The 22,083-nt window shown below is 35.0% G+C and overlaps 1 protein-coding gene across 4 annotated transcripts in view; it reads right to left on the bottom strand.

The window, feature by feature from the left end:
* Positions 1-395: 395 nt before the first annotated feature.
* The window catches only part of Nsun6 (NOP2/Sun RNA methyltransferase 6), a 44,734-nt gene continuing 23,046 nt past the window's right edge, over positions 396-22,083 (bottom strand). For all 4 annotated transcript variants that reach the window (XM_047521046.1, XM_047521047.1, XM_047521045.1 and 1 more), the window contains 5 exons: positions 14,786-14,905; positions 12,785-12,929; positions 5,306-5,454; positions 2,012-2,137; positions 396-851 (listed from right to left, as the gene is read on the bottom strand). In XM_047521046.1, the coding sequence (XP_047377002.1) occupies positions 618-851; positions 2,012-2,137; positions 5,306-5,454; positions 12,785-12,929; positions 14,786-14,905 (774 nt within the window). In that variant the 3' untranslated portion in view covers positions 396-617. The remainder of the gene's footprint in view (positions 852-2,011; positions 2,138-5,305; positions 5,455-12,784; positions 12,930-14,785; positions 14,906-22,083) is intronic.

The raw sequence follows: 22,083 nt of genomic DNA, 5'->3' as shown, positions 1-22,083 counted from the left end.
GCACTTTCTAAAAAACTTGTACGATATGTTCCAACAGATGATAAAGGTACCCAGAATGTGGAATATTCTCACTTATTTTACCCACAAGTAAATACTCATTTTAGTTTTTAGTTTAAAGACTATCATTTAGAAAAGGCCAGACCATTTAAAAGAGGATTTACTTACCAAATAATAAACAGAATAAGATAAAATACTTACATTGGTTATTGGCACATGAAAAATGTATTTTCCATGCCCTGAATTCTTAAGGAAACAACTACTAGAATCCTGGGAACAGAAAACAATTTTTGAAATAACCACATTAAATATTGCTAATTTGAACCACTTTTTGTCATATTCAATATAACCAGTATTCTTTATAAATTAAGACACTACATGAAAATATGTTCCAAACATCCATAGCGCCTTTTATTTACACTCTACTGAATCCAAAAAGAAAAAATTCTTTCATAAACCCAGAATATAATTCAGTCCCCCCACCTCCCCCAACACACACATTCTCTCAGATCCCTGGTTAAACTGCTGGCAGCTTTCTGTTACCATAGCAACCAGGCCATTCACTTGACAACAATTTAAGGGAGGGAAAAACCACCAACAGCAGCAAATGTTTGGCATTTTCACTTCTGAGGATCATTTTCCAACGTGCTTTTGCATTTTTGAAATTTTGCAATAAAAAAACCTATACAATCCTTATTTGCCAGCCAAATCATGTCCTCTATTCGGGCATCTCTGAGAGAATCAATGTCAGTGTCCTGTAATGGCACAACAGATGGATCAAATCGCTGCAGCTGTTTCAATTGTTCAAATGACAGGCCAGCTCCCACCATTCCTTCTCCTCCAATCTGTGGTTTCTATTGGGAGAAAATAAATATGGACAAACACCCTGTAATTAGTAAATAGGCTTGGTATAACTTAAGGTAAAAGACAAATTGGGTTGTACCTACCACATCTTCCAAAAACAGAAAAGTGAGTAAATGCCTTTCACTTTTGTAGAATATAAATTGTTTTCTGTATAGTATGTGGGAAAGTAATAAATGGTTACCTATGCGAGAATACCCAACATGTCCTACATGCTTCTCAATTACCATGAAAATACAAAAGGCATGCACTTCACAGAACCATAAAAATTGCAACTGACCCATTTTAGCTGTGTGGTCTTAAGCTAGTAACTGACTACATTTTCTAATCCATAGAACACGTAAAATACTCAGTTCTGAAACATTATAGAGGTGGCATTGTGTCTTGCATAAAGTGGCCACTCAGTAAATGGAATATTATTATCAATAAAGCAATGGATAAAAGACAGCTTTACTTATCTCTAAACCTCTGGACATTTAAAAATTAAACATTTTTCATATAATAAATTGTAAAGAAGCAATAATACTGAACCACCTTTTTCTTTTTCCTCTTGGTTGGTCTTTTGAGACACCTCAGTAAAGTCAGCTTGGGCTACATGTGACATATAACGAAAACATAAAACTGGGAAGTGGGGAAAGCCTTCTTAGAAGCAAAGTGCCAAGTGAAATAGAACAACACCTATAAGTAGAATAAACATGTAACAAAAATACACCCAAGCTTGGTGCCATTTTAAGACATGGCAGCCAGGTATGGTGGCACATGCCTGTAATCCCAGAGGCTTGGGAGGCTGAGGCAGAAGGACTGTAAATTCAAAGTCAATCTCAGCAAAAGTGAGGTGCTAGGCAACTCAATGAGACTCTGTCTCTAAATAAAATACAAAATAGGGCTGGGGATGTGGCTCAGTGGTTGAGTGCCCCTGAGTCCAATCTCCCCCGCCAAAAAAGGGCAAAATAAAAAGCCAGGGAAGAACTATCATCAGGACAAGCAAATTCTTTATGGGGTGTCTAAAATGGACCTAAATAGAGAAATATTCTCATTTATGATGATATCTGCTTCAGAAGTTTTAGTTGACACACTTCTTCGTATGACACACTGCACTTCATTTTTTGTGATTTATGAGATTACAGAGAGGAAAAAATGAAATTACTCTTACCTGGGACTGAAGTTGAAGGCAAGGATACGTTGCGAGGGCCCAGGCAACTTGTTCTTCATTTTCTGCCAGTGTTATAGTGCATGTGCTATAAACTAGCACACCGCCTGGCTTCAGCAACTGAACTGCCTGAAGAAAGCTATGATCAGACCAGGCATCCCACCAAACCAAAGAAATAGTTGAAGAGACTGTATAGCCTTAATGTATGATACCTTCAGGTACTGGGGAGAAACAAAATTATGTTCTTTATGGCAAGTTATTAGAGTGACACACTTTTATTCCAGGCTAGATGTATAACCTTGGACTCCCATACTCCAATATGAACCAAGACTGTCACTTTCATGTCTTTGATACCAAGTATAGGTCAAAACTCCCAAATTGCATAAGTTGACATTTTTAGACCAGTTTCTTCCTGCATTCTGTACTCATACATTCAGCTGCCTCCTTGGAATTGCTACTATGAAATCTGACATGTCCTAAAATGAACTCCTACCTTCCCTCTGAAACCTACTAGAAGTCTTCCCATCTTTCGAGGATGTTCAGGTACCAAACCTAAGATTATCCTTTATACCTCTCTCACATTCATCTTCTATCACCAAACCCTCCTAGTTCTACTTTTAAAATATCCAGAATTTGGCCACTTCAATGCTTCCACTGCTATCTTTCTGGTCCAACCTTCTTTTATCTCTTGCTTGCATCAGAGCAGTGGGCTCCTAATTTATCTACCCATTTCCTACCCTTCTCTCCTACCATCTATTCTCACTATGGCAGCCAGAACATCCCTTCTAAACTGGTCACTTTGCCCCCCCAAATCCTTCCATTATCACTTAAGAGTCAAATTCATTAAGGAGGCCTTCAAGGCCCTACACAGACAACAAGTCTCTTGATGTCTTTCTAATGCCGCCTAGTACACCTCTCATCCTTGTTCACTCTGCTTCAGAAACAGTGACCTCCTGCTGTTCCTGGAACATGCAAGGCACACTCTCACCTGAGGATCTCTGCACCAGGTTGGAGAGCTCTCCTACTTCTCTGATTGCTCACTCTTTCCTGTGTCTGTATCACCTTGTCAGCAAAGCTTTTCTTGATCACCCCACATAAAATCCCAAATATTACAATCTAGCATTCCTCTCCCACCTTAATTCCTAGTTTGCTCCATAAGGCTATAGCATTACCTTGTAATACACAAAACTTATTTCCTTCTCCAATTAGAATAGAAACTCCAGAAAATAATGAGCATGTTTTGGCTAAACTTTTCTACTGTATCATCAACATCTAGAATAGCATCTTGCATATGATAGATGCTCAGTAAATATCTGTCAAATAAATAAAGAAATAAGGTATGCTAAAGTAAATTTGTCTGAAATAGCTACACTGTTATCTTTTCGGACTCTCAAATTCTATCTAAAATTTTTTTGCAAAACCCTTTTTAAAAGCACAGAATATAGCCAGGCCTGGTGGGACAAGTCTGTAATCCCAGCAGTTCAGGAGGCTCAGGCAAGAGCATCGTGAGTTCAAAACCAGCCTCAGCACTTAACAAGGCTATGAGCCACTCAGCGAGACCCTGTCTCTAAAATAAAATACTAAAAAGAGCTGAGGAGCCAGGCAAGATGGCACATGCCTGTAATTCCAGCGGCTCTGGAGGCTGAGGCAGGAGGATCATGAGTTCAAAGGAAGCCTCAGCAAAAAGCAAGCCTCTAAGCAAATCAGTAAGACCCTGTCTCCAAATATAATACAAAATAGGGCTGGGGATGTGGCTTAGTGGTTAAGTGCCCTGAGTTCAACCCTGGCACTGGGAGGAAAAAAAAAAAAAAAAACCACACCCAGAACATATACTATTGTTTTCTTCACTGGAAAAATTTAAACTTTGTTACTCTGTGCCAGGTACTATGTGAGAAGCACTTTAAATGGATTTTGTCATTAAAATCTGTAACAATCAAATTGTGTTTCTGCTTTATGTTAAGCTTTTTCTTTTTTAATTACAAGGATGTGGTCTCTAAAATAGTTATATAATCCACAAAGAGTGCTACTTTGGTGTGTGAAGAGATTAATGGAAATGAACTCAAAAACAACTTGAGACTGAATAATCACAATATTTCCATTGGTGTTGTGGTCTATGTATTAATTAGTTAGAGGACTGTGGGGAAATAATGAATTCATCTTTGATCAAATGTTGTCTATTCTCTGTAAAAATCCACTAAGTCATTTTTCCAAGAGTGACAAATCCTCAAATATTTTACCTAGGCTTCTGAAACACATGGGAGATCAAATTTGCATTTCTTATGGTCCTTCTACATCTTACACTGGATACTGTCCTTTACCATTTTCTAATCATTGTGTTTGCATCTGTCAGACTTCCTGCTTTTTGTATGCTAAAAATGACCAGATACCCTATAAAAAGAGTAATTTAATTTACATCAGATTCTTCACAGAAATAAGTAACTATATGTGAAAAATAAGTAACTATAGGAACAACTCAGTAAATTTCTCTTTTTTTTTTTTTCCTCCACCTGAAGATAGGTTAGGATGTTTGGAATTTACTGATGTCTCAGTGAAGAAACTGCTCTTGTATTTAAAGGACGAGTCAACATAAAAAGGAGCCTTATATTTAAAATTAGTTCTTCTCAGTCTTTGCCTTGAATATAGTAAAATATACATAAAATTTACCCTTTGAACCATTTTTTAAAAATATTTTTTAGTTGTTGATGGACTTTTATTTTATTCATTTATTTATACGCAGTGCCAAGAATGAAACCCAGTGATTCACGCATGCTAGGCAAGTGCTCTACCACTGAGCCACAACCCCAGCCCCGTTTGAACCAATTTTACATGTATGATGCAATGGCATTAAGTGCATTTGTATAACCATCACCACTATTCATCTTTAGAACTTTTTCATCAACCCAAATGGAAATTCTATAACCATTAGCCAATAATTCCCCATTCTCCCACTTTCTTACTCCCTGGTCAACTTTACTTTGTTTCCATAGATTTGCTTATTCCAGTGCCCTCACATAAGAAGAATCATGCAAAATTTTTCCTTTTGTGTCTGCCTCATTTCACTTAGTATAATGTCATCAAGGTTCATCCATACTATAGCATATATCAGAATTTCACTCTTTGTTAAGGTTACACAAAAGTACACCAAATTTTTATCTGTTTATCTGTCAATGGACTCTTGGGTTGTTTCCACCTGGGTTGATTACAGTGCAAAAACTGCTGCTATGAACACTGTTCTAATGCTTTCAATGTCTAACTAGTGATGGTCAATTTCCTTCACAGCAAAGGAGCATCACATACCACAGAAAAGAGTTTTCGCTGTAGTGGTTGATATGATGTTACTTCCTTCAAAGTCCAAGTACAAGCCATGTTTGGTCTCTGTCCCATTCCACTACAGGGTGCATCAAGGAGAATTCGGTCAAAAGATTCTGGTAAGAATGGAGGTGCCCCTATAAAGAGGATTGTAAATGTATTTGTTATCTTCTATATTGGTCTTCAGCAGAAAACTCTTAGAGATAGAAGTGATGATCAGGAATTTAAAAATTATAATCCAGAAGAGAAAATACAGAAAATTTTCCCTTTAATCAAGTAGCTGGTTAACCTACTACTGACTTATATTTAATATAGATTTGACATTGTAGAAAGGTTAAAAACATAGTTATTACACTGTTAGATTATTCTGTTAATATTATACAGATCTAGATTTAATAAAATGATGGCCTGTACCCTAATATTAGAAGCCACAATTTATCAAAGCTAAGACTTGGAATTAATTCTAGCCATTCTGAAAACTGACAGTTCTCTTAACTAATTCCTACAGCAGATAGCTCCAGAAGAAAAAACAAGCCTGTTAGGTTGTGGTCAAACATCCTGGTTCTAGTTCTGTTGATCCCTGGCCTTCTTATTTCAGTGGCCAGCAGTATGGCTAAGACCTAGGATGAGTCATTACCCACCTTGGATTCATCAAGGTTCCCTTTGCATTCACTTGAATAATTTTTCCATTCATTTCCTAATCTATTTAGTGTTACTGGATAAAGTCTTATAACAAACATAAAAACAGACCATTTTGTTTACCTACCTGCAACCAAGATATTGCTATGGACTGCTTTTAGTTACAGCAGACCCATAGTAGTATTTCAAATCTCACTCAAATATCACTTTCTGCTTTTCTCTGATTGCAAAGCTCTACTAGACACAAACAGTTACCAATTTAATTCATTTCCATCTACTACCACATTTTGCTTTCTATCATCTTAGAAAAAATTATTTTCAAATAAATTTTTCTTTGAGATTTCTGACACATACTGGTAAAATCCATTTTTTATCATGAGTGTATTTATCATGAGTGTATTTACTTTCATTATCATGAGTGTATTTGCTTACCCAAATCTTCAAAGGTGATTTTTATTTTACTGGCCATTTGTGATTTTTCTTTCTCTGGGTACCCTTTGCTTACTCTTTACCTACTGAGACTGTGTTTTTCTTATTGGTCAGAGTAGCTCTTTGTATATTAAAGACTATTAATATTTCCTCTATTAAATATTTTATAAATATTTTTCACATTCTGTTACATTAGTCCTTTTGTGTGTGTGTGTGTGTGGTGCTGGGGATTGAACACAGGGTCTTGTGCATGTGAGACAAGCAGTCGACCAACTGAGCTATATCCCCAGTGCACATTAATCCTTTTTTTTTAAAACACACATATATTTATGCTGGGTAGCAAATATGTCTTCATTGTTGTGTTGTATTGCTGTTTTCATGTTTTAAAATAATCTCCATTGTGAGCTGGGCACAGTGGTGCACACCTGTAATCCCAGAGGCTTGGGAGGCTGAGGCAGGAGGATTGCGAGTTCAATGTCAGTCTCAGCAAAAGCAAGGCTCTAAGCAACTCAGTAAGACCCTGTCTCTAAACTAAATAAAATACAAAATAGGGCTGGGGATATGGTTCAGTAGTCGAGTGCCTATGAGTTCAATCCCCAGAACTGCCCCCCCCAAAATGTATATATAAAATAATCTTCATTGTGAAATCAGATAAATATACCGAGACCTAGTTGAAGGATTTCTGTTCTGCTCCAGCATATACTAATTATTAAGATATCAAAAATTTTTAGACAATTATGACTGAATTGTTTTCATCAAATATGAATAGTGAAGAGATCACCTAAGTCTCAGTAGGACAAATGCAAAAAAGATCCACAACAAGACACATTATTATAAAAATGTTCAGAGCCAATAGGTAAGAGATAAATCTTAAAAGCAACAAGAGAAAAATGGTTTGTCATATGCCAGGGAACTGCTCTAAGATTAACAGCTGATTCCTCATGAGGGACAACCAAGGCCAAAAGATGCTAAGATGGCAAATTCAAAGTGCAGAAAGAAAATATTCTGTTAATTAAATACCTTATATTCTACAAAATTATTTTTTAAATAATGGTAATAGAGATACTTCCAGAAAAAAAAAAGTACATGATTTGTTGGTAGCACCAATACCTGGTAAGAAATACTCATGGAAGTTCTTTTTTTTTTTTTTTTTTGGAAGTTCTTTACATAAAGCAAGTGACACCATTAGGTAATATGGATGGAAGGTTGGATATCAGCAAGGTGGTAGAATAAAGCTTTCCTGCACTTATTCCCCTACCTTGAAACATCAATTTGAATGATTATCCACAACAGAAAATACCTTTACAAAAGAAAAGAAAGCAGAAGAGAGATTACAGCACCTAAGTATAACACGGAAATAAGACTCACTTATACGAGGGTAGGAAGGACAATTTTACATTACACACATTGTCTCTCCTTCAACCCCAGGCAGCACAACATGGAGAGAGCTCCTTTGCTTGGAGGAAGGAGAGGGAAGTAAGCCAACAGTCTTTAACCATAGATTCTAATAAATAGGTCCACCCCAGTAATACCCAGAAGTGGAAGACCCCAATAGACCCATCCTCCAGACTGGTCCATGTGGTCCCACACTCCAAACTTGTTCCATTATACTCCAGTGCTATATTAGAAACCATTCTCTGGGAATGTCCCTGAGGATTCAGATTCTCAGGCTCCTATAGTCCTAGGACCCAGGCCAACCACCATGGAGTCAGTCACCAGAACAGTACCTATATACCTAGCTTCTAGGCAGGCCTCCAGAGCCTTGAGGGGTCACAGTCACCATAATTGTAGGTACAGGGCAAATACCCTAAAATCCCAGGTGCCAGACTGGCTCCCATAAATCCAGGATCCACACTTGTCACAACACCTACTATAGTAGATCCAGGGTGGTCCAGATCTGTTCTAGCAAACCCTGTCCCAGTAAACCCTGCAGCCAGGCTGGACCCAATGGACTAAGCTTCCAGGAACTTCCAGGAACATCCATGCAGACCCAAGCTTCAGGGCAACCCCTAGACCCAGGACCCAGGCCCACTCCCAGAGATGGAGGGTGTGGGACTGACCCATTGCTAGGCCAGACTCTATAATCTAAGCTCTAAGTCCATTCCAATAGACCCAGGCCCCATAACTATATCAGCAACTAGCTGGTGCCTGCATACTCAAGCTCGAGGTCTATCACAGTGCCAGGGCAGCTCCTGTGGACCCAGGATTTAGGACAGCTCAAACAGATAAGGGCTTTTGAACACTGCTGCAGGCCTGACCGCAAGATCCACCAGTGTATCCAGGTTCCATGCCCAATCCCACAAATTCAGTCTCTAGGTCTATTTGCCTAAGGTAACAGGTCACCCAGTCTACAGAACAGATAAGCTGATTACTAAAGAAGGGCTTTCTTAAACAAAGCCAGTGTGAAAAGACTCTACTTCCTGAAATATGCAAACACTAATGCATGGCCATAAGAATTAAGAACAACTGACAGCAACATGGAGCCAACAAAGGAACAACAACAAAAGTACCAAAAACCAACCCTCAAGAAATGCAGATTTATAAATTGCCTAACAAAGAATACAAATTATTTTAAGAAAGATCAGCACAAAGAACATTAAAAAAAAAAAAATGCAATTAAATCAGGAAACTAAATCCAAAGCAAGAAATTTAAGAGATTGAAACTATAAAAAAGAAAACCAAATTCTGAAGCTGAAAAATACAATAAACAAAAGAAAAATGATACGGTGTCTAAAGGGGAACTGATCAAGCAGAAGAAAGAATGAATGAACTCAAAAAGGAATTATTTGAATATATAAAGTCAGCGGGAACAAAAGAATGAAATGAATGAAGAAACCTTACAGAACATATGGGAAAGCCCCCAAAGATCACATTTTCTAACTGTAGGAGTTCTAGAAGGAAAAGATACAAAAATGCCAGAAACTTTATTAAAAAAAACCAACCATAAAACTTTCCAAATTTGGGGGGAAATGTAAAGGTACAAGAAGGTCAAGCTGTGCCGATCACATTCAACCCATTCAACCCGAACAAAATAACACCAAGACATACAAAGTGTCAAAAATAAAAGACAAAGAGATCATCCTGAAAGCAGCAAAAGAAGCATATCACATATAAAAGAGTTACAATAGGCTAGCAACAGACTTATTAGCAGAAACTTTATAGGTCAGAAGAGGATGAGATGATATATTCTAAGTGTTGAAATTAAAACAGAAACAAACAAAAAACAAATAATAATCTACCCAATAAGCTGGGAAATCTTCAGAAATGAAGATACAAAACTATTCCAATTAGAAGCTGAGAATTTACCATCAGATCTACCTTACAAGGAGCCCTTTGAGTAGAAAAAATAAATGATGCTAATTAGTAGTAAGAAAAAATATTAAAGTATAAAATCTACTCATAAATATAATAATCAAATACAGAATACTTATAATGGTGGTACGCAAATCACATATCTTTAGAAGACTGAATTAAGATTAAGGTAATGCTATTAAAAATAGGAGGATTGCAAGTCCAAAGCCAGCCTCGGCAACTTAGGGAGGCCCTAAGCAACTTAGCAAGACCCTGTCTCAAAATAATAAAAAGGGCTGGGGATGTGGGTCAGTGATTAAGTGCCCCTAGGTCTAATCCCTGGTTCCAAAAAAAAAAAAAAAAAATTACAGTAACTGGCAAGGATACACAATATAAAATGTAGTAATTATGACAATGAAAGTATAAATTGTGGGAAGAATGAAGCAAAAAAAATCTAGTTTTTTTTAAAATGCAAATTTCAGTTATCAGTTTAAAATAGGCTGTTATAAATTAGACATTTAATGTAAGCCTCATGACCACAACCAAAAAAAAAAACTGTAGTGCACACCAAGATAAAAAAAAATAATCAAAACATGCCACCAGAAAAAGACACCAAATTACAAAGACAGCAAAACATGAAAAACAAAGATCTAAAACACAATGTACGAAATGGCAGTATAAGTCCTTATCAATCAATAATTATTTTGAACACAGATGAGTAAAATTTCCCAAACAAAAGACAGAGTGGTTAAATGGATCTTAAAAAACACCCAACTATATATGTTCCCTATAAGATACTGACTTCACCTTTAAGGAAACCCACTGAAAGTAAAAAGACTTTCGTCTTTTCATGAAATACCAATCATGAATCATGAATACCAATACCAGAAAAATATAAAGGATCATAAACTACTATTACAAATGATTACACATCAACAAATTGATTAACCTAAAAGAAAAATTCCTACACACAAACCCACCAAGATTGAATCATGAATAGAAATCTGAGTATCAAATGGAGTAATGAGATTCAATCAGTAAAAGTTCATGACCTCATGGCTTCACTGATAAATTCCACTAATCATTTAAAAAAGAACTAACACTAGTACTCCCCAAACTCTTCCAAATACATAGTATAAAGCAAGCATTATCCTGAGGCCAAAGTCAAACAAGGATACCACAAGAAAATTTTTTAAAAAATTACTTCAATATCCATGCTGAACATAAATGTAAAAGTCCTCAAAATTAAAAAACGAAATCTAGCAATACATTAAAAGGATCACTCACAATGATCAAGTGGGACTTATTGAGGAATACAAGTATGACTTATATACATAAGTCAGTAAATGTGATAAAATGAAGGGCAAAACCCATATAATCATTTCCTGGAGGAAGAAAAAGCATTGTACAAAAATCCAATATTGTTTCATGATTAAGAATTCTTAATAAATTAGGTATAAAAGGAATGTACCTCAACATAATAAAGCCCACAACTAGCATCACAGTAAATGGGAAAAAGTTAAAAAATTTTCTTGTAAGACCAGGAATAAGGATGGCTACTCTCTCTTCTTAACACACAACTACAAGTCCTAATCAGAGCAATTAGGCAAAAGATAAATATAAAAGGCATCTTCATAGGAAAGGAAGAAGTGAAATTATCTGTTTCCTAATGACACAATTATATGTGGAAAACTTTAAAGATTCCACCAGAAAGCATTAGAACTGATAAATTCAGTAGGTTGTAGACATAAAACAAACATTAAAAAATCAGTAGTGTTTCCATACATTAAACAATTCAAGGACAGAAAAATATGCATTATTTAAGAATCAGAAAACTTAATATTGCTGAAACATCCATACTATCTAAAGCTATGTACAGAATCAATGCATACCCATCAAAATATCAGAAATAGAAAAAACAATTCTAAAAATTATTAGGAATCATAAAAGAAAATAGCCAAAACAACCTTGAGTAAAAAGAACAAAGGTGCACAAAGAACAAAGAGGCAGTGTACAGGCCTGTAATCCCAGCAGCTTGGGAGGCCGACACAGGAGAATTAGAAGTTCAAAGTCAGCCTCAGCAACTCAATGAGGCCCTAAGCAACTCAGCAAGACACTGTCTCTAAATAAAATACAAACAAGGGCTGAGAATGTGGCTCAGTGGTTAAGTGCCCCTGGGTTCAATCCCCAGTACCAGAAAAAAAAAAAAAAAAAAAAAAGAACAAAAGTGAGAGAATCACACTACTTAACTTCAAATTATACTACAAAGCTACAATCATCAAAACAGCATGACACTTCCACAAAAATAGACACATTGACCAATGGTACAAGAAAGTCTGAGGATAAATCTATGCATTCATAGAAAATTGATTTTCAATAAGGTGGTAAGAACACACAGCAGGCAAAAAACAGTCCCTTCAATAAATGGCATCAGAACAACTGGCTATCCACATGCACAAAATTGGATCTTTATATAAAGCCATGTATAAAAATAAACTCAAAAATAATTACAGATCTGGAAATGTAAAATACTAGAAGAGAGGAAAAGCTCCATGACACTGGTTTGGGCAATTATTTTTTAGGTAAGACCTAAATAGAAGTAGAATAGAAGAATGGTTACCAAAGACTCAAAATGAGGAGAGGTGGGGAGATACCATTCAAAAGTTATAAAGTTTCAGCTAAGTAGGAGGGTTAGGTTTTTGGTACCTACTGCACAGCATGGTTACTATAGTAACATTTATTTCAAAATTGCTGAGAGTAAATTTCATGTCTTAAAAAAATGAATTGATAGATATGTTAATTTGCTTGCTTTGATCATTCCACAATTATACATATATCAAAACATCAATGCAGCCAGGTGCAGTACCACACACCCATAATGCCATAAATCAGGAGGCTGAGGCAGGAGGATTGCAAGTTCTAAGCAGCCTCAGTAACTTAGTGAGGTCCTAAGCTACTCGGTGAGGCCCTCTCTCTAATAAAACATAAAAAAGGGCTGGGGATGTGCCTCAGTGGTTAAGCACCCCTCGGTTCAATCCCTGGTACAAGGGGGAAAAAAAGTCAATGCAATTACAATTTGCTCATTAAAACTAACAAAATTTATCTCACCTTCTGTGTCCTTAATCATATCAAATTTAAGTGCCTTTGTTCCATCAAAGCAATATGCCTTGATGGAGTTTAATCCAAGTAATAAAGCATTCTGCTTTATTTTTTCTATTTTGTTGGGTATTTTATCCAGTGCTATTACTTCTCCCTAAAAATAAAGTATAAATCAAAAGCAGTTATGAAAACCCAAAACACATGTGAAAAATTATTTTCCCCACTATCCTCCCATTTCCAACTTAAAAACTCATTACCAAACATATCAAATTTACATCAAATACTCAAATCTTTCCTTTTAAAAGATATTCTTGCCAGATAATTGATCTTTCTTATAGTTGCTACCTTTAATCAACAGAAATCAAAACTGAAAACAGTGTTTGCAATCTTCTCACGAAGCTCAAAAACATCTATTGAAAGTAAACAAAAATTATCAATTTGATGTGACTTCCTCAACCTCTGGAGAAGCATGAACGGATGTTACAAGACAACTACCTTTATATGCCAATGAAGGTTACTTATAAAATTGATCCTCGTTTTAATATTTTTGAGCTAGTTACATAAAATTCCTGTAAATTCTTGCAACTAAAGTCAGGAAAAGGAATCCCAAAAACCTCTGTGCAAAATATTCTGGAGTTGATATAAAAAATACTTCAAAATCACTATATATGATAAAACCTGCATTACATCAAAGCTAATAAAGGGGACACAATTTTAAGAATGCATTGTAGTACTTTAAAATATATGAAATGATACTGTAAAAATGGTGCAATTTACTTTTACACATATTTTCTTTTGTTCCTTTTGTATATATCATCTGTCTATGATGCATTGATGGCACAGACTGATAACAAAATTTGCAGATAATGTTCCTAGATATGTTTTTTTTTATTTTAGTTTCATCTCTTTAATATTGTGTTTGAGTATTTTTCAAAAGGTAGATATTTACTTGTCTTCTTTACCTAGATGCAATTTTTACACTGTATTATAAAACTGACTGAAAATGGATACAGTTATAATATTCAGATTCTTTATGGAAAGACTTTACTAGGGAAAATAAAGTACAAATGAATAATTACCATTAGGTAAATATAGTAAATATGCCATAAATTAAAGGGGTATTATTATTATCCCTGCCAGATAATATCATAATCTTTACATTTAAAGCCTCGAGTAAACTGAAAAAGGATTTGCATTAAACTTTAACTACAAAACGAACCCTTCTATTTCATAGGTCTCATTTTAAACACTATTAGTATCTTTTTTTGAAAAAAAAAAAAAAACAGTTAGTATTTAATACTTTATTCCTGTAAGAGTTTTTCCTGCCACTACTTAAATTCTTATTAGGCAAATACCTTGCAAATAGACATATATAGGAAAACACAGTAAAATCTCAAGTTATCCAAGGTCACACTTACTTGCACTGTTACAACAAAGCAGGTTTTTTTTTTTTTTTTTTTTTTTTGGTGCTGGGGATTGAACCCAGGGTCTTGTGCTTACAAGGTAAGCACTCTACCAACTGAGCTATCTCCCAGCCCCCAAAGCAGGTTTTATAATTAAACCAAATAAGATTTAAGATACTCAAGATACACACACATATTCTGTAAGTATTTATATGTATTTATGTATTATATATCTGTGTGTATATATATCAACATAAACATTTCCACCCTGATAATGTACTCTCAATATTTAGTGGCAGAGTAGTTAAAACAAGTGCAAAATTTTATAAGTAAGGACATAAAAAGATCTCTTAAATGTTTCAAACTTAATTTTATGAGGGAAGTACTGTATTCTATAATGTATAGCGAATTGGGGATTCAATTAAGTCTTTAGTCTTTACAAATCATTTTCTATTGAACTTAATGTTTGGTGACTGACATAACTGAACAGTTTTCACTTCAGATAAATCTGAGGTAGGAGTGTAGACATGTTTTCTAAGTTATAGTCTACCCTCATTGAGGATTGGATGGAACACATTGAGTGGTTTTATTATGAAGACAGTCTCACCTGATCATGCATTAGTGCTGCAATATGCGTTGTTTTGCCTCCAGGTGCTGCACACAAATCTAGAATCTTCTCTCCAGGTTGAGGATTCAGAACATGAGTTACTACAGCAGATGGCAAATTCTGTAAGAAAAAAATTCAATGATGCATGAATTATCAATGATTCTAAATCATTTTTAATTTCAGAATCAGAGAATGTAAAGAAATCTTTAGCGTGAATTCAGCACAGTATCCCTAAAATTGCAAAGAGTACAATTTCTATAAATATACTAATGTCAGGAGATCAGTATTCCTAGAGTATCCTATAATCTCACACAACACACTCACCTGCACATGAACACACAGGACACATTGTTCAGTCAATTCAAGGTTTCTTCCCTGATGTTTCCTGGGTATCAGCAAAAGAATCTTTTTTTTTTTTTTTTTTTTTGGTACTGTAGATTGAACTCAGTGGCACTCGACCACTGAGCCACAACCCCAGCTCTAATTTGTATTTTATTTAGAGACAGGGTCTCACCAAGTTGCTTAGCACCTCACTTTTGCCAAGGATGGCTTTGAACTTGAAGTCCTCCTGCTTCAGCCTCTCGAGACATTGGGATCACAGGTGTGTGCCACTGTGCCTGGCTCATGAAGTAATTTTTAAAGTTTAAAGGTTTCAATTTCCACCAAAACACTTAACATTATATCCCTAAGTGCACCCTCCCCAACTGAGAAGATTGCAATGTTCTCAAAGGAATCCAAGATTAGTATTTCAAAAGAGAAGATCCATGGTGGAAAAGGAGATACAAATGAGCAAATTTTCCTTGTGACTCTAAAGCATTAAAAATCAATGCAATTTGGGGCACATGAAAAGCAATTCTTTACACAAAAGTCTAAAAACAACAACCTATTTATGAATAGTTCATCTCCATAGGCCTAATTTATTCCAAAAGTACTTAAAAACAGAACTCCAAAACAGAACACTAAAGCATGTGGCTACTAAAAATTGTTTGATGCTTTATCTAGAGATAGCTGATAATGCTTCACTCATAATTATTACAATCTAACAGTCCTCTTCCACCTTACTTTCCTTAGTTTGTTCCATAGGGTCATAGCATTACTATTCTGTAATATACTAAAACTATTTCCTTCTCCAATTAGAACAGAAACCCCAGAAAATAAGGGCATGGATTGTTCGTCTAAATTTTCTACTGTATTGTCAACATCTATATGCATCTTGCATGTAATGGATGCTCAATAAATATGTCAAGTAAACAAATGAACCAGTGCTCCGAGCTCCAGACACCGGTTAGAGTCCTGGTATCCTGCGGCAGTCATGCATCCTAGCTACCGAGTGATACTATGCCTCTGACATATGTCACTATGTCAAAGCACCAAAACCTATGAAGGGGAGCCCATGCCTGTTATTATAACTACAAGAGTGTGTGGGAAAATATCTCCATTTTAAGTATCTCAGTCAGGAGAAAAAAAATCTTTTTACAAACATTTTTGCAATAATTGCTTTGTGTAATAAACAATTATTAGCTTTATCCAAAAATTCAACCAATTTTATATGCTTTTCAATCAATAAAAAACATCTCTGCATAACGCTGAATATAAACGGTCTCCACTCTCCAATTAAAAGACAGATTGGCAGAGTGGATTAAAAAGTAAAACCCAACTATACATTATCTGCAAGTGTCTCACCTCAGGGGCAAAGACAGTCACAGGCTAAAAGTGAACGAATGAAAAAATGATATTCCATGCAAAAGAAGCCTGAAAGCAAGCAGGTATAGTTACTCTGATCACCAAGATAGTAAATTTCAAGTCAAAACTAATTAAAAGCGATAAAGGTCACTTTGCACTGGTAAAGGGGAAAATTCAAGAAGATATAACGCAGTGAATATTTATGATCCAAATGTTGATGCACCTCATTACATAAACAGACCTCAAAACAATATTATGGGGCAACTTGAACATACCTCTTACCAACAGGTCATCCAGACAAACTAAAGAGACTCTCCAGAACTAAAAAATATTATAAACCAAATGGACTGAACAGACATTTATAAGAATAGTTCATCCATAGATAGTCAAATTCACTTTCTTCTTAACTGTTCATGGAACCTTTTCCAAAACAAACCACATTTTAGGTCACAAAGCAAGTCTCAGCAATAGTAAAAATAAATAAATAAATAAATAAAAACAATATAATCCCTTGTAATTATCAGATCATAATCAAATTAATTTAGGAATTAATAGCAAGAAAAACTACAGAACCTGCATAAACACATGAAGACTGAAAAAACTTTTGAACTATGAAAGTATCCTAAAAGAAATCAGAAGAGAAATTCTAAAACTCCTAGAATCAAATGAGAATAAAAATGCAACATATCAGAATCAGACACAATGAAAGGAGTTCTAAGATAAAAGTTTATAGCTATAAGTGCCTACATTAAAAAAAAATGTTCCAATAAGAAGTGATCTAATGATGCATCTGAAAGTCCAGAGAACAAACCAATTCCAAATCAATTCTAGTAGAAAGAAGGAATTAAGAACAGAAATTAAATTAAATTAATGGAGGAGAATTAAAAATACAAAGGATTGATGTAATAGTTTCTTTGAAAAGATCAAGAAGATTGATGAACTCTTAACCAAACTAACCAAAAGAAAGAGAAGACAAACTAATAAAATCAGAGATGGAAAAGGAGATACCACCCCAGACATCACTGAAATCCCAGGATCATTAGGGAGTTTTTTAGAAAACTTATATTTTAGTAAACTGGAACGATATTGACAAATTTCTAGATACATATGACCTACAGATACAGAAAACCTAAACAGACCAAAAACTAGCAGTGAGGTTGAGGTAGTAATAAGAAGGTTTCCAACAAAGAAAAGGATCATGTACAACCACAAGATTGGGATCCTAATTAGAAATGTACTCCATGTTTGTATAAATATGTCAAACTATATTCTCATGTATAACTAAAAGAATAAATGGATAATTTTTTAAAAATAAAAAAAAATTGCTGAAGGCAGGGGAGGGGACACCAGACGGATTCTCCGCTGAATACTACCAGATCTTTCTTCAAAGATTAGTGAAGGATTAGTCCTTCACTAATGCCAACACATTCAAATTATTCCATGAAAGAAAAAGTGAAGGAACCTTTCCAAATGTATTCTACGAAGCCATTTTCTCAAATTAGGACCTAGACAAGGATGTCAACTCTCGCCACTACTATTCATATAGTTATTTGAAATTACAGCCAGAGCAATTAGGCAAAAGAAATAAATAAAAGGGACAAAGAAAAGGAAAAAGTCAAGTTATCATTGTTTGCAGATGATATCCTAAACTTCGGAGATTTAAGAAAGTATCAGAAGATGGCTAGAGCTGATAAAATGAGCAAAGTAGCAGGATAAAAAAAGTTAATATACAAAAACCAACAGCTTTTCTATACACCAATAATGAATCCACTGAAAAAGAAATTAAGAAAACAATTCCATTCACAATAGTTTCAAAAATAAAAATAAAAAATACTTAGAAACAAATCTAACCAAGGAGAAGGACTCTATAATGAAAATCACTGAACAATGAAGAAAAAATTGAAGACAACACAACTAGATGTAAAGACCTACCCTGTTCTTGGTTAGACAAAATTAATGTTGTTAAAATGGCCATATTACCAGGGCTGGGGTTGTGGTTCAGTGGTAGAGCACTTGCCTGGCATGTGAGATGACCTGGGTTCAATCCTCAGCACCGAATATAAATTAATTAATTAATTAAAATAAAGGTTCATTGACAACTAAAAAAAAAATTTTATAAAACAGCCATATACGAGCATATGGGGAAAAAGGTACACTCATACATTGCTGGTGGGGTTGCAAATTAGTGCAGCCACTCTGGAAAGCAGTGTGGAGATTCCTCAGAAAGCTTGGAATGGAACCACCATTTGACCCAGCTATCCCACTCCTTGGCCTATACCCAAAGGACTTAAAATCAGCATACTACAGAGATATAGCCACGTCAATGTTCACAGCGGCTCAATTCACAATAGCCAGAATATGGAACCAACCTAGATGTCCTTCAATTGATGAATGGATAAAGAAACTGTGATATATATATATATATATATATATATATATATATATATATGTTTATTTATATATATACATATATATATATGTAATGGAATATTACTCAGTCATAAAGAATGATAAAATTATGGCGTTTGCAGGCAAATGGATGAAACTGGAGAATATCATGCTAAGTGAGATAAGCCAATCTCAAAAAAACAAAGGACGAATGATCTCGCTGATAAGCGGATGATGACACATAATGGGGGGGTGGAGTGGGGAAAGAATGGAGGAAGGAGGGCCTGTATAGAGGAACAAGAGGGGTGGGAGGGGTGGGGGGGAAGGAAAAAATAACAGAATGAATCGAACACCATTATCCTGTGTAGATGTATGATTACACAAATGGTATGCCTTTACTTCATGTACAAAGAGAAACAAGATGTATCCCATTTGTTTACAATAAAAATAAATTTTAAAATAATAGTCATATTACCAAAAGCAATCTACAGATACAATGCATACTAAATAGCAATGACAAAACAGCAATGATATTCTCCACAGTTCCAGGGGAAAAAGTCCTAAAATTCTTATGGAAGAATAAAAGATCCAGAGTAGCTAAAGTAATTCTGAGTAAAAGAACAATACCAGAGGCACAATATACCAAATTTCAAATTATATTATAGACCTATAGTAACAGAAAGTATACAGTACTGACCAAAAAAAAAAAAAAAAAAGAGAGAGAGAGAGAGCGAGCAAGTGAGAGACAGACATGTAGATCAATGGAATAGAACTGAAGACACAGAGACAAGTTCACCCCAGTATAATCATCTGATCCTTGGCAAAGGCCCCAGAAACATATTGGAAAAGAGAATCTTTTTAACAAATGATGCTGGCAAAACTATATACCCATATAGAAGGATGAAACCAGATCCCTATCTCCCGCACTGCACAAAAGTCAACTCAAAATGAGAATTAGACAAGAAACTTTCAAACGATTTTTATATCAGTACTATGAAGTTATTGTTATTATAGCACTATAGTGTAATATGAAATTAGGTACCGTGATGCCTCCAGCGTTGCTCAGGATTGCTTTGGCTACTCTCGGTCTTTTAATTCTTCCAAATGAATTTTAGGACTAATTTTTTCTTGTTTCTGAGGATGTCACTGCTATCTTAATAGGGAATGCATTGTTATCTGTAGATTGCTTTCGATACTACTGTCATTTTAACAATATTAATCAGCTATCCAAGAACAGCAGTGAACTTTCCCTCTTTTTCTGTCTTTAAGAAAACATAGGGTCAACACTAACATATAAATATAGGCAAAAACTTCCTCAATAGAACTCCCAAAGCACAGTAAATACCAAGAATTAATAAATGGGGTAACATCAAATTACAAAGCTTCTGCACAGTAAGAAAATAGTTAAGAGCATAAAGAGAGAGCCTACAAAATGGGAGAAAGTGTTTGCAAATTACTCTTCTGACAAGACAAATATGCAGAATAAAGAACTCCAAAAGCACCAACAAAAACCAATAATCCAGTCAATAAGTGGGTAAATGAACTAAACAGACATTTCTCAAACAAAATACAAACGTACAGTATGAAAAAATGTTCAATATCTTTAGTCATCAGAAAATGCAAGTCAAAACAAACAGTGAGATTTCATCACATTCTAATTAGAATGGCAAACGTCAACAATACAAGTAATAATACAGGTTGGTGAGAATATGGGGGGGAGTAATATTTATACACGGTTGGTGAACTATAAATCAGTATACTCATATTGAAATCGATATATAGGCTCCTCAAAAGACTAAGAATGGAACCATGTATGAAATACCATTGCTCAGTATTTGTATTTCTCAAGAAAACAAACAAACAACAAAAAAAAAAAAACTGGCCAGACTATTAGTGAAACATGTATACCCACATTTATAGCAGCATAATTCACAATAGCCAAACTATAGAGCCAGTGTAGGTGTCCATCAACAGATGAATGGGTAAAGAAAATGTGAAATATATAAACACACACCAAGGAATTTTACTGAGTCACAAAGAAGAAGAAAATGTCACTTGCATGAAAATTGATGAAACTGTGATCATGTTGACTAAAATTAGCCAGACTTGCAAAGTCAAGGGTCATGTTTCCTTTCATACATGAAAGCTGGATAGAAAAAGGAGGGGGAAAAGGGGGATGGATCTCATGAAAATAGGAGACTAGTAGAGAAGAAGGGGACCAAGGAGAGAAAAAGGGGAGACATTGGGAAATGAAATTTATGGTAAGTACATACCACAAATATATCACAATAAATCCCATTAGTATGTATAATCAACGTACCAATGAAAAAAATTCCAAAACAATTTTTGTGAAGTTTCTCACACACACACAAAGCAGATTTCTAGTAACTACACTAACTACTGAACTAAATTCTCCAGAGAGATCATATGCCGATATGCAGTATTCTTCTGACAAACACAGTAACCCCAGTTTAATCAAAAGAAGAACATTAGACAATTCCTAAATGAGAGACAGTCTATAAAAATAGCTTAGTCTCAAAATTATCAAGGTCTTAGAAAAAAGGAAGACTAAGTCACTGCCACAGGCCAGAAGAGATTAAGAATACATGATGATTAAATGCAGGATCCTGGAAAACACACACACACAAAGAGGTTAAGGGAGAAACTGGTGAAATGAATAAAATTTAGAGTTTATTATAATGTGGTTATATGTAACATACAAAAGGATAATGTTGAATGGTTTAATGTACCACTGTTTTTTGCTTGGTTTTGTTTTGAATGAGACTGTTACTCACACTGGTCTTAAGCTCATGGATTCATGTGTTCTTCCCAGTTTAACTTCCCAAGAATTACTGTTGGTTTCTAAGCAATGACAAATATACCATCATAATTTATATTACTAATTAGAATTTTTAAAACTACAAAAAATAAATTTAAAAAGAATTATGTTACCATTAGGGAAACTAGGCAAAGAACATATAAGAATCTTGTATTATCTCTGAAATTCTGTAATTCTTAAATTCCACTCTCACTCCAAAATCATTCCAAAATAAAACTTTAATAAGAAAATCTCCAAGAATAGAAACTAGGTACCTAGAAGTTTTTAAAGTTCTACAAGAGTGACCAGCATGAAGGAATTATAAAATTTGTGAGAGAGCAAGACTCTGTAGGTTCAGATCTTGAGTATCTTTTACATGACATCAAGCTGATCCCTAAAACCTCAATGC

Source organism: Sciurus carolinensis, chromosome 12 (assembly GCF_902686445.1).
Source record: "Sciurus carolinensis chromosome 12, mSciCar1.2, whole genome shotgun sequence".
Taxonomy (NCBI): domain Eukaryota; kingdom Metazoa; phylum Chordata; class Mammalia; order Rodentia; family Sciuridae; genus Sciurus; species Sciurus carolinensis.
The sequence above is the reverse complement of the archived record's forward strand: the minus strand, read 5'-3'. Positions and strand labels throughout refer to the sequence as shown.